Source organism: Podarcis melisellensis (assembly GCF_964234715.1).
Source record: "Podarcis melisellensis genome assembly, chromosome: 15".
Classification (NCBI taxonomy): domain Eukaryota; kingdom Metazoa; phylum Chordata; class Lepidosauria; order Squamata; family Lacertidae; genus Podarcis; species Podarcis melisellensis.
This window is the reverse complement of record NC_138532.1, coordinates 21,936,943-21,951,147: the sequence shown is the minus strand read 5'-3', so window position 1 is coordinate 21,951,147 and position 14,205 is coordinate 21,936,943. Positions and strand designations below refer to the sequence as shown.

The 14,205-nt window shown below is 43.1% G+C and overlaps 1 protein-coding gene across 3 annotated transcripts in view; it reads right to left on the bottom strand.

Moving 5' to 3' along the window:
* The window catches only part of ARHGEF12 (Rho guanine nucleotide exchange factor 12), an 85,265-nt gene extending 77,295 nt beyond the window's left edge, over positions 1-7,970 (bottom strand). For 2 of the 3 annotated variants that reach the window (XM_081889735.1, XM_081889737.1), the window contains exon 1: positions 5,874-7,966. In XM_081889735.1, coding sequence (XP_081745861.1) covers positions 5,874-5,905 — 32 coding nt within the window. In that variant the 5' untranslated portion in view covers positions 5,906-7,966. Of the gene's footprint in view, positions 1-5,873 lie in introns of all 3 variants that reach the window. The other variant, XM_081889736.1, reaches the window with a different exon arrangement.
* Between the last annotated feature and the right edge of the window lie 6,235 nt (positions 7,971-14,205).

Sequence of the window (14,205 nt, the reverse complement as noted above, 5' to 3'; positions counted from 1 at the left end):
ACTAAGTTTGACTGTCTATGCAAGGTTGTTAGTTGGTGTATAAATCAATATGAATCAATAGTCACACTTAAGAGAATCCTGCATGCAACACCACAGGCTTTAACTGAATTCTGATGAAATGAAGCAGCTCTAACGTACAAGAAAAGGTAGAAATATTTGTCCCTCCAGTGTATTGGCCGTCATTGTGAAGTTCTCATTTATCCCCATTCCGACTGTTATCCAATTTGAAATATAAGGTACTCCTAACTGGCTTCTTTCAGACTTTGGCAGGATTTAAATATGATGTACTGGATGGAATGAAAATAACTTGGTATCCATTACCGCCTTGAACCTTTCAGCATTAGTAATTTATGTCATAGTAAGTTCAGTGCAACCAAAGGATTACATGCATTTGGCCAGCAGTATCCCGCCTCCACCCAAGCAATTACCTTGGCACCCACAGCTTTCTTCAAAACCAGAAAAGCAAGCTCCAATTTTTGCTAGAGATAGAATAAAAGCCTGAAGAAACTGTCTAGTACTAACCAACAACAATGATCAAAATTTCCAACTTGAAGGGAGGAAATAATAAGTAAAGGAAAGCTCAGACTAAGTATATGGTCATACCAGCTAGTGCAGTTTGTATCATTTGTATCATTTCATGGGTGGAACAACTGGTTGCTTCACTTCCAGCTTCCACTGAGGGAAAGGGAGTATCTCATTAATGAAATACTCACATTCTGTACTGTTTGACACAAATGTTGGAACAGAACTGGCCAGACCCTCTGTCTGGGAAGCGCGAGAGGCTGCCTCTTGAAATGTCAGTATTTAGACCCCTTTCTGACAATGGATCAAAAACCCAGCTTGCCGTTTCACGCAGTGGGCTGTGGTGCTTTAAAAAGCAGCATAAGAATGTTCTAGGTGGGAGGACAAAAAGGCATAGCTTGTCTCTTCTCAGAGAAAATCAGTGCCACTAACAGTCTGAATTATCACTGCACACTGAAACAGAATATCTTTCTTTATATTCTGATGTATACACCATCATTTAATGTGTTTCCAGATAACCTGGGAATAGGTACTTTACAGTGATAGGCAACACAAGTTAAAAAAAAAAAAGATAACCTGATGACTGGAAATGTTTGGCTAAAAAGTCTGCTACAAATATAGTTTAAATGTCTGAGCACTACAAATTAGCAAAATGAGAAGTATGCACAACTTTTATATACCTACAACTTTTCAGTTAAGCAACTGCAACAAAGGATAAGAATTTCATAGAAAATGGTTGTGCTTAGCAGAACAATTCTTATTTTCCACCCATTTGGATGTCACTATTATTATGCAGGCATACCCCGAAATACGAGGCAAATTAGAAAGAGTCAATTTTAGCATCTAGTAATGAAGGAAAACAACAATTAAGAAATCTTCTTTAAGTAATTGTGTAAATTCTTGACAAACACTTATTTCACTCATGGTAGCAGGGATTTTAGATGCTATTATAAGAATTCACTTTAACAAAAACATGCTGGAAGAGAAGATATCAATTGCTAAACATGGGACACACTACCTTCTAAGGACACACAAAAAATGCACACAATGTGTGAGGCAATGACTGGCAATGCTATATGAAAATTGTTGTTGTTTAGTCATTTAGTCGTGTCCGACTCTTCGTGACCCCATGGACCAGAGCACGCCAGGCACTCCTATCTTCCACTGCCTCCCGCAGCTTGGTCAAACTCATGTTCGTAGCTTCAAACATTATTTATTATTTATGAAAATAAATGCAGTTAATTAGATTGACAAAAAAGGGAACCAGGCACATCTAGATGTTTCTAGGTTGTAGCAACACAATGCACTCGAGTCATCATGATCATCTTAAACGTTTTCAAATTGCTCAGCAATGAAGGAAAAACACACTTTATCCCACTCAGCCATGTATCGCCTGCCACAAATGGCAAAACATAGGATGTTCAAAGCCAACGCTTGCCTGCTTTCAGACAGCAGAGACCAAAAATATTGTTTTCTATCTTTGTTATGTAACTGCAAAGACAATGGCCATGAAAATCTGTATGTTGACTGTTAACTCAGTGGAAACCAAGAATGGCTCCAGAAGTCATTAAGACTTCACATTTATTTGGTATGACTTTAAAAAAAAGGTGAAAAAATTAAAAAGGAGCAAGTTTTGTGCATGAGTAAGAAAAGATTACAGTGATATTCACTGAGGGTAATAGGTGTGCTGATTTCACACTCTTGAGGAACAGGATAAGCAAAATTTGTTAAATATAACTCATGATACAGTAAGATTACATTACAATGAAAGATTTAAACTACAGAATAGTCTTCTGTAACATTTAAAGAGATAAGGAGAGATGTTAAGCTCCCTTTAAAGAAACATACTATAAAGATGAACAAAACAGAGGAATAATATAGTTCAGTATATGGACGGAAGATACATTGTGATAAAAAATAATTACTAAGCTCTAAGCAGATACAGTATTTGAAAACTGAAAATGTGAAGCAGTCAGTTCCAAAACACATTCTAAACAGTTCAACCCCTACCCCCAAGTTTCTTTACTATATATAAAATAAAAGGGCAAAGAGAACAGATTTGCCATGAGTCTCCCTACTGTTAGGTGGAGATAGATATATATAGAGATATAGATACACACACATATTTTTCAAACCCTGCCATATACTGCAGTTTTAAGAAGGCCCTTGAGGCAGCTAAATTATATAAATATTAACACAAAGATTTAACAACAATAATTCAGTTAATCAAAACAGAACCTGTAAAGGTATACATTTTTTTAAAAGAGCCATAAAGCTATATATTAAAAACAACAACCTGTGGGTAGTTTAATTTCCAACTTGACTAAATTGCATTGGTTTCACCTTGCAATATATTGCTGAAATAAAAATGTCTTACTCTTAACTACTTTCCAGAAGATAATGACAAAACTAGTCCTAGAGCCAGAATTCTGAAAAGTGTTACTTCAATGAAAGTCCCGATTACCCAGCTTCACATACACACACCAAAAAAAACTGACCTAAGCAAAGTCTCTTTGGATGATCTTAGCATATAGGAAGCATGATTATTATAAGGCAAAAATCACCACCAACTAGAAAAGCTGCAAGTAGAAGAAGGGGCAGGTTCAGTTCTGGACACAAGAGCATCAACACCGGTAATCAGATCTGAAGCCAACAGGAAATAAAAGTTACTGTTGACATACAGATCTAGACCTTGATCTGCAACCTGTCCTGCAAGCATAACCTCTGTTTTTTTAAAAAAAGCAGAGAGAAAAGCTATATCCTGCTTAATCCAACACAGAGTGAAGAAATTAGCACTATGTAAGAAATAAATTTCAAAGAGGATGAGTCCTCCTAGTTCAGGCCAAAAGCCCATCTATTCCAGGATCCTTTTTCCACAGTGGCCAACCAGGTTCTTATAGGAGGTCCACAAGCAAGACATGGGGGAATTAGCCCTTTCTCACCAGTTCATCTCTAGAACTTCAAGAGTAATTGGTAAAAAATCAGCCTATGAGTGAAGACTGATGTCCATGACAAACCAAGGCCAGGTTGGATACATTGCAAGTAAACAACATTACGAAGCACTATGCTTGAAGCTGACTTTAAGGAATAACAGAACTGTTCATTTCTTTTCCTAAATAATAATAAAAAAGCTGAGGGGGGAGAATCATTTATCTGTTTCCTACCAAAATAAAGCATAGGACAGTCACCAAGTCATTATTTATCTGGTGTTTTCTGAGCAGAGGAAACTACTGAGCAGACATATATTCATGCAGCATCATGTTCAGAGTCAAAGCTTAGGAAAGTGAATGTGGGAACGTGAAAACACCATTATCACCGTTAGAAAAGAAGTTGCTCAAGAACAGAGGTCAAGGAGGGTGGCATAAAAAGTCCAAGATTCCTGCCATACAGCACACCTAGGCTGAAGACAGAAAGCTAGCTTTCACCACCATTAGCAAGTAGTTGCTAATACTGTAAGTTGAATGTGTACATTAAAAAGACAAGGAATATAAAAAGACAATGTGTCAATTTTTATAATGGTTATTTTAATACAGTAGTACCTCGGGTTAAGTACTTAATTCATTCCGGAGGTCTGTTCTTAAGCTGAAACTGTTCTTAACCTGAAGCACCACTTTAGCTAATGGGCCTCCCACTGCCGCCGCGCCGCCAGAGCGCAATTTCTGTTCTCATCCTGAAGCAAAGTTCTTAACCCAATGTACTATTTCTGGGTTAGCGGAGTCTGTAACCTGAAGCGTATGTTACCTGAAGTGTACCCAAGGTACCCACTGTACAATGATAAAAAGAATACCTTGTTTCAGCAACCAACCATCTCCACTATAACTGCTCACCTGCAGCCTATTTTTCTGCTATTCAGATCAGTTACTAGCTGACTAAAACCTGTTTGATAACATGAAATAAATGAATGGCCTAACAGAACCTCCAGTAAGCTACTGAAACAAAACACTTACACTTATTTTTTAAGCTCGAAAAAGATTTGTAGGAAGATAATTAGAGCTTGAAGCACATGCTCTGTACAAGAAAATCCAAAGAATTCTTCCCATTTTTCTGGAAGAATGATTCAAACAAGAAAATGCATTCAAAATCCAATTATGCATTTAAACTGAGTCTGCTGCTGCTTTTAAAGAAAAGGTTCAGCATTTTAGAAGCATAAATAAGCAGCATGTTTAGCAGTTCTGTAGCCAGCTCTGGAACCCAGAAAATTGTCTGAGATAATCAACAGAGCTGGATTATGTGCCTGTTGACTCCATGACTCATCTACAAAACAAACTCTTCAGGACTGCTGCAGCAGTCACAAGGCCAAACATTTGGACCAAACTTCACTTCTTGTAATGCCTATGTTATTGGGTGATGAAGTACAAACTAACACTATTCCTATCCAGAAGAGTAACAGATACTTGCCAAAGAAAAAGCAGCTGTCAAGTTCATTCCCCGCATCCTTTTCTTTATGGTTATGCATCCAAACTCCAAAATACGAAGGGGTGGCTGTTTCCAAGGTTTTGTTTTTTAATTTAGTACTTAATGAGGAGGAAGCAGACTTTAATAATAAAAGCACAATATGAAACCTCTTATCTAAACTCAACATATTGCATGTCCCAGATAACCAGGACTTCCCTCCAGATGAAGAGGGCATATCCTAGGTTCCAGAACTGTCAGTATCATTAAGTACCAATTGCTGGGAGGAAATGGGGTGGGGTTGCAGTTTAATAGGATGCAAAGAGAAGCGAGGGAAAGTAACATGAGTCAGAGGGGAAGGAGGAGAGGAAAAGGGGAGAAGCACAGGCTCCCATGTGCCAACTACAGCAGATCTACTGTAAAGACAGACACTTCAGCATCCCATTTTGAAGAACAAAATATAAGTCCAAACACAATACAATGCTCCAAATAAATACCGTGGGTGCCAGGAACTATGAAACTAAAGAATGCCACCGTGCCAACTGGGAAATAGGTTAGGTTATTACGTAGTGTGTTCCAGCTCCACTCAGAACGACCTGCCCACTAAACATCTGCACCCCCAAGATGAATCAATCTTCTATACAGCCCCTTCACTGAAGTTAGGAAATACTTTCAAGAAGTAACCCTATTACGACAGTATACCAGAACGCACATCTGGACCAAGTGACTAGCAGCCTTGAAAACCCTATTATCTGAATCCATTTAGAACCTAACCCAGATGATTTGATCATCATCAGATCAAAGCTGGGCTTGCCAACTCAAAAAGTAAATTCCAACCTCATTTACTCAAGGCTGTCAACCTTTGCACCTTTCCCACTGTTGCAATATTAAAACTTAAAATCTGACCAAACTCCAAGCAGTCAATGCAGAACGTGCACAGAAACACTATTCATACTGACCTGTCCGTGATTGCAGACTGTGTGCCACTCATTGGAGCCCTTGGCAAGGAGACGACTTTTTAGCCAATCTGCATTGTACTAGTTATAATTTAAGTACATTACTGTCAATTTCCCATACACACACCAGCTTTGCTCCAGAGAAGTACTAGTGAAGTCAGTTAAAAACAACAGCAATGCAGTTCTTCACGATTGCCCAAAAGATCCATATCAGAGTACGCTCAGGAAAAGCCACAAAGCACCTTTTCTGCCCCAAATCCTCCAAGTAGTATGGGAGAAGGCCTTCAAAGTCATGATTCAATCCTCTGAAAATCCTGCCGTTGCCTCAAGATGGTAACTGTCAGACACAGACACATCTGCTTCAAGTTATTCCCAAGCCTTGTGTCCAGGCATCACAGTTCCAGAACTCTTCTCAAGTCATTAGGCCACAGCAAACCAACAAGAAGTCAAATAGCGTAGCAATCCCTGTCCAAAGAAAGGGGTGAGGGAACCTTGTGGGGAAGCAACTAGCCTCCTCCCACCCTTACTACCCCATGGGAGGGCAGGAACACCTCATCTAATACACTTTGGGGTCAATTCCCCACTGCTGAAAGTTGCTTCTCTGGGCTCCACCACTTTCTAAACTGAAGAACCCTTTGATGACCTTCTATGGGACTGTGTGGGGTGGCACTTCTCTCCTGCACTTGATTTTCTTTTTCCTTTCTGAGCGGGGTGGGGAAACCCCTTTTGCAGCACTAGCCCTTACGGCCCTGCTGACCTTTCTCTATAGGATTGTCAAGAAAAGCTGATAGGGGTGTCCCACTTTTGAGCTGTTTCCACCAAGGAGGGGTGGGGGGATGTTAGGAAAACAGGAAACCCCCTTAAGCCCTTCTATGGAGAACTGGGCAGAACCTCCTCTTTCTCCCTTGGGTAAAGAGAAACTCTGCCTTTTAGGAGGGCAAAAAACCCCCAGCAGAGTAAACCAGCCCCCCTCCTCTAAGAAGGGGTGGGGAAATGAGATCTACACGCACCCCAGCCCAAAAATAGGCTCTGGGGCTGATTAAAGGAAGAAAGAAAATCAGTCTTGCATGAACTGAGGTCGCACCTCGGAGCCTCCCCTCAGGGAAGGGTGCATAATATTCCCTACTTTGGTGGGGGTTGGGAGTATGAAAAGACACACGAGCCAGGCCAGGGGTGGGGGGGGTGCTCTCTCGACGCGCCCCCGCCCTTTTCCTCTATCTCCGCCTCTCTCTCTTCTTCTTCTAGGCCCCGAAGAGCATCATCTTCTTCCTGACAGGACTAAGTTCGTCGATGGGTCCGGGGTGGGGGTGGGGAGGTCGGACGCCCCGAAGTCGTCGTAGCAGCAGTTGCGGCGGCCGCGGGGTGGGGGGGGGGTGTGTGAGGAGAGATGAGACGACTTCTTTTCGCCCCTCCGCGTCGAACCGGCTTGACTCCGGTTCGAGTCCGGTTTGGGGGCCCGCTTGGCCGCCGAGGCTTCGCCGGTGGAGGCAACCCACCCGAGCCTCTCCCGTCGACGGCTGGGACGAGGAGTGGAAGAAGAAGAAGATTAAAACAACAGCGAAGGCAGCTGCCGTTCTCGGAGAGGCTCCTTCCCGCCGCCGAGTCCGGAATGTGAGGGGGAGAAAGCGGAGCGGGAGGGGAAGAAATGTGGGCTCCTTTCCACAGGCCGCGTCTCCTCCTCCTCCTCTCGCCGCCGCCGTCTGAGGGCCCGACTCGGCTTCGCCGCTCCCGCCGGCGCTCGCTCGCTCGGGGTAGATTCTCCTCAGGCCGACGTTCCCCGCCGGCTTCGCTGGGGCAGGCCCAGGTTCGACTCCACTCGGCTCCGTTCGGCCTCTTCCGGCGGTTCCGGGACTATTTTGTTCCCCCTCCTCTTCCCCCCTCCCCTCGCCACTTCTTTAATGCATTCTTCCCTCCACCAACACACACACAGCGCTTCACTTCAGGGAGCCGCCTCGCTCTTCGTCTCCTCCTCCTCCTCCTTCTCCCGGCGCTCCATTACTCGAATCCTTCCGCCGGGACGCGTCACACGTCGTTTTGGAATCTCCGTCGTCGCGGCTCTTCGGCCGAACACAGCGCGCCGCCTCCGCAGTCCGTGGCGGGAGGGTGGGGGTGAGGGAGGAGTGAGAGAGAAGGAAAGGAGTCCGTTCGAGGCCACACCTAGCAGGTCTTCCTTTGGCCCTTCCGCTGCCGTCGCTCACGTCCCTCTTGTCCCGAGAAGGTGACTTATTTGGGCAGAGCAGCAGCAATATGTATCCATTTGAAGCACATGACTTTCCCCCCCAAGGAATCCCAAGAACCATAGTTTCCCTTCTCTGAGCCCTAACAAAACTGCAATTCCCAGGATTCGTAGGGAGAAGTCATGTGCTTTAAATGTGTAGTTGCAGAGGCTTGAAATGGGTGGTGTGAACTGTGCAAAACGCAGTCTTGCGTCCCAGGAGACCCTTCACTCCCAAGTTCTTTTGTTTTGCCTGATGCTAAGTTTGGAAGTTTGGGTACTGTTCTATCACTGCATATTGAAGTACAGTGGTACCTCGGGTTAAGAACTTAATTCGTTCTGGAGGTCCATTCTTAACCTGAAACTGTTCTTAAGCTGAGGTACCACTTTAGCTAATGGGGCCTCCTGCTGCCACTGTGGTGCAATTTCTGTTCTCATCCTGGGGCAAAGTTCTTAACCTGAGGTACTATTTCTGGGTTAGCGGAGTCTGTAACCTGAAGCGTCTGTAACCCGAGGTACCACTGTACTTCTTCACGCAGTGCATGGTTAAACTATGGATCTCACTCCCACAGGAGACATTGATGGTCGCCAGCTTGGATGGCTTTCAGACAAGACTTATTCTCCAGGTATTTGCCTGTCAGTGGCTACTATCTGCCATGACTGGAGGCAATAATACTGTATTTCTGAATACCAGTTGCTGGAAACCACAGGAGGGGAGAGGGCTCTTGAACTCCAGTCCTGCTTGTCAGCTTGCCACTGGGAGAACAGGATGCTGAATTAGGTGGGCTTTGGGGCACCTTTGAAGCACATCTGAAGGACATTATTTCCCTCAAAGAATTCTGAGCACTGTAGTTTGCTTCTGGCAGAATTAGAATTCCCAGCAACTCTTAATAAACTACAGTGCCCAGAATTCTTTGAGCAGGGTGGGAAATAAAGTCTTTCAGATGTGCTTCAAAGGTATAGTGTGTACACAACCTTATTACAGTTTTCCTTACCATAATTTTAAATGTATAGTGTGCACACAGCCTTATTATGGCTTTTATTGCCAAATGTGGCACTAGATGGCGATGCTGAGCTATGGCAAATCCAATGTATTTTTCAAAACATATTTTTCACAAAGTTTTTTATATGTGTCTAGATTCTGCCATGGAGTCATGGAACTGTAGAGTTGGAAAGGACCATGGGGATCATCTAGTCCAACTCCCTGTAGTGCAGGAATCTTTCACCCACGACTCTGAGATTAAGAGCCTCATACTCTACCAACTCAACTAGCCCTGTTAATATTAAGTGCATGTCCCTTTCCCACCCTGCTAAGCCACTTATGGCACCCTTGATTCCAGCAGGTAGCCATTTTTTTGCCATTCAGGTCACAGTCACACCATTGCACCATGGTTTGCAAAGAACCACGGCACCATTTTCAACAGTCTTGGCTTCCTCCAAAGAATTATGGGAGCTGTAGTTTGTTAAGAGTGCTGAGAGTAGTTAGGACACCCTTATTCCCCTCAGAACTACAATTCCCAGAATTCCCTGGGAAGAGAGATTGATTGTTAAACCACTCTGGGAGGGCAATAGGGGGTCTCTTAGCAACTCTCAGCACCCTTAACAAACGGCATTTCCCAGAATCCTTTGAGGGAAGCCATAACTATTGAAAGCAGTACAATACTGCTTTGAATGTATGGTGTGAATGTGGCCTCAATCTTGCAGAAAGCTGCCTGCTACCTGTGCAGGAGTGGGCAGTCTTCAGGCTTGTGGGATCTATACTAATTATTTTGCATTTATCATTGGTATCATAGTATACAAGTGTCCCGATTTTCTGGTACCCAGCTTTGTTCAATCACTGTCCCCATTTTGTCCCAGTTTTTGCTGTATTAAAATGCCGTTAAGGTAAGTTGCTCAAGTTTTCCTTCACCAGGGTTCAGCCCTGTGTACTGTTTCATTTCCCTCACAGTTAAATCTCTGAGTTGGGTGCAGGTTCAGTGGCAGATTAACACACAAACAAAGTAGGCTACAGCTTAGGGCCTCTGATTATGAAGTGTTTCTAAATACTAAACAAAAAAACAAAAAAACCACTTAATTTTGCGTTTTACATAATAAAGGAAACAGGGAAAACAGACTCTAAAACAGACATTATTGTTTGATGTGATAAAAAGATACTGGACAATTATTTGTCATACTGTCAGTGCCGGATTTACATATAAGCTAAACAAGCTATAGCTTAGGGCCCCACTCTCTTGGGGGCCCCCAAAAAAATTTAAAGTAAAAAAACCCTGAATGTACATTTCCAAAATATAAGATAAAAAACAAATAAAATAAAGAAATACATACAGCATCAGTGGCAAATGGCTTTACACCTATTAGGTCCATAAATAACCATATAGCATATATTCAACACAAAAAAGAGTGACAATTTGTCGTTGACAAAGGACAGCTGGAAATATAAAGGGCCCCATTACCTTCAGTAGCTTAGGGCCTCATCAAACCTAAATCCAGCCCTGCATACTGTGTTTAGAGACTTTCCCCTCCTCATAATGGTGTGGAGCTTCTTAAACCTGACAGGCTGTGTACACACTATACCTGAGAAGCACATTCCAAGCCCATACTTTCCCCCAAAGAATTCAAACAGTGACAGTTCCCAACAACAGTGCCCAGAGTTCTTTGAGAAAAAGATTGTACCTTGAATATGCTCCAAAGGTATAGTGTGAACGCTGTCATGGTTTAGGGCCCCAGCATGTCTTAATCCGACCCTATGTAGATACTCTAGTGCACATGATGCATTCCTTGGAGGTTGGGTCTACTGCCCCTGCGGATCCTGCCACCTGAGGCAGTCGCCTCACCTTGCCTCATGTGTGTGCCAGCCCTGAAGTACAGTCCTCCAGCTCACCCAACAGAGGAAATGTTAATGATTCAAGTAGGAAATCCTGCTAGGCAGAGAGGTCTGAAAGTCACCCTTTTAAAAAATCAATGATGTTGCTATGCCTGGGCTAGTGTACCAGATGGTAGCCCAGGTGAACGATCTGGGCAAGTGCCCATCTTTGAGCATTGTTTTGGCTCATCTGCCTTTGTTCCCTTGGAGTTAAACGGTGGAAGCCATAACTGCAAAGCTTAAGGTAAAATTAGAAAGAAAGAAATCCTGTTTAATAGTGCACACAGCATGCAGTTTTGCATACTGAACCGCCAGGAAGCATAAAAATAGAGTTTTGCAGAACGGTTGGGTGCAATTTGCCCACCTCAGAAGAAAACCAGAAGTGACTGGGTGCATTCTGCAACATGTTGCCATCTACTGGAAGATCCTAGTACTGCAAATTTCCATTATCGCTATTTGCATAGCAGATGAGAAACAGAGGCCAGTCCTCTTTAAGAAACCCTGTTTGCCTCTACTTTGAATAGCACAGAGTAGACTGTAGAGCAAGAGTGAGAAGCTTCAGGCCCAGGGGCAAATGCTGGGCTTGGGGCCTGTATATCTGACCCTCAGCACTCTTCCCAACCCCCTTCCCAGGCCTTACCAGCTTTCCCCAGGGAGGTTCATCTGATGCCTTCATTATACACCATGGGTAGGCAAACTAAGGCCCAGGGGCCGGATCCAGCCCAATTGCCTTCTAAATCCAGCCCATGGATGGTCCAGGAATCAGCGTGTTTTTATATGAGTAGAATGTGTCCTTTTTTTAAAAAAATGCATCTCTGGGTTATTTGTGGGGCATAGGAATTCATTTTTTACCCCTTCAAAATATAGTCTGGCCCCCCACAAGGTCTGAGGGACAGTGGACTGGCCCCCTGCTGAAAAGGTTTGCTGACCCCTGTTATGCACCTTTAGGTGCCTGGCAAAAACATCCCTCTTTAAGCAGGCCTTTGGTTTAGGGGGAGGTTATTGGGTTGGAGATATAGCTCAAAATCTGGGGAAGTTTGGTTAATACAGCTATTAACTAAGTGAAAAGCAACAAAGCCAGGGATACCTGCCGAAGTCTTCAAAGTGGGTGGAATTGAACTTACACAACAGCTTCACAAGCTCATCAAAAATCTGGGGGAGAGAGGAAATCCCAGCAGAATTAAGGGATGCTAAAATTATCAACCTTCTTTAAAAAAGGTGATAGAATGGACTGCATCTCTTTATTAGCTGCAGGCTGCAAAATTCTTGCAAGGATCTTAGCAAACCATCTCCTAAATATATCTGAGGCTACCCTTCCTGAATCCCAAAATGGTTTTCGATCATCTAGGGGGACAGTAGACATGCTTTCACTGCTCAACAGCTTCAAGAAAAATGTAGAGAACAAAACCAATCTCTGTATACAGCGTTTATCGACCTGACTAAGGCCTTCAACACTGTAAATCATAATGCTCTGTGGACTGTCCTTCTGAAAATCAGCTGCCTAGATAAATTTGTGAACATGCTTCGGCTCCTCCATGATAATATGACAGCAACAATCACAGATAACAATGGCTCTCAAAGTGAACCAATCACAGTGCGAACAGGCGTTAAACAACTCTATTTATTATTTTCTTTGCCATGATCCTTCATATTGTGGAAGGGAAACTCCCCACCAGGGCAGAAATCATATATTGAACAGATGGAAAGCTCTTTAACTTGAGTAGGCTGAAAGCAAAGAATAGGTTGCCATAACTTCCATCATAGAGCTTCAGTATGCTGATGACAACATAGTGTGCACACACTCAGAGGATGACCTCCAAACCATCCTAAATATCTTCACAGAGGCCTACAGAAAGCTTGGCCTATCACTCAGCATCCAAAAAACAAAGTGCTGCACCAACAAGCACAAAACAACCCCTTTGCAGTGCCACAAATCCAGCTCAATGATGTAGTGTTGGAAAGTGTTGAACACTTCTCCTACCTGGGCAGTTACCTTTCCACAAGGGCCAACACTGATGCCGAAATCCAGCATTGGTTGGGCTTGGCGAGTGCAGCTTTCTCCTGATTGAAGTGCAGAGTGTTTGAGGACCGGGACATTTGCAGGAAAACCAACATGCTTGTTTAAAAAGCTATTGTACTACCAACCTTACTGTATGCTTTTGAAACATGGACCACTTATAAACATCATCTCCAACTACTCTAAAGATTCCAACAATGGTTTCTCTGAATTTTTTTTTACATATCACTTGGGAAGACTGGCAAACTAATGCCAGTGTACTGGAAGAAGTAAAGATCATGAGTGTCAAAGCAATGATTCGTCAACATCAGAATTGTTGGACTGGTCATATTGTTTGGATGCCTGATTATTGCCTTCCAAAGCAACTACTGTATTTTTTGCTCTATAAGACTCACTTTTTCCCTCCTAAAAAGTAAGGGGAAATGTGTGTGCGTCTTATGGAGCAAATGCAGGCTGTGCAGCTATCCCAGAAGCCAGAAGAACAGCAAGAGGGATTGCTGCTTTCACTGTGCAGCGATCCCTTTTGCTGTTCTGGCTTCTGAGATTAAGAATATTTTTTCCCTTGTTTTCCTCCTCCAAAAACTAGGTGCGTCTTGTGGTCTGGTGCGTCTTATAGAGCGAAAAATACGATACTCTATTCCAAACTTTAAAATGGAAAGCATAATGCTGGTGGTCAACAAAAGAAGTTTAAAGACTCTCTCAAGGCAATTTTTTAAAAAAGAAACATAGTGTAAACACTGACAATTGGGAAACACTGGCCTGTGAGTGCTCCAGTTGGAGAATAGCCTTTACCAAAGGTATTGTGGACTTTGAACTCAGGATCAAACTCAGGATGAAAGGGAGAAACGAGCTAAGAGGAAGACACATTTGGCAAACCCTCACAATGATCAACTCCCGCCTGGAAACCTATGTCCCCACTGTGGAAGGACGTGGGGATCCAGAATTGGCCTCCACAGTCACTGTTAAGACTGTGTTCATGGAAGACAATCCTACTTCGCTACAAGTGATCACCAAAAAATAAGAAGAATTGGGTTGTTGTTTTCATTTTGATTCTGTACTTTGTGCTTTTATTTTCTGATTTTATCCTGTGAACTGCCCTGAGACTTGCAGGTAGAGGGCGGTATATAAATTCAATAAATAAAATAAAAATAAAATAGATAAATCCTTGTGCCCCTCAAAAACCTCTGCACAGCAGTATAATATAGCCTAAGTGCTCTGCAAAGATAAGGATCACAAGCAT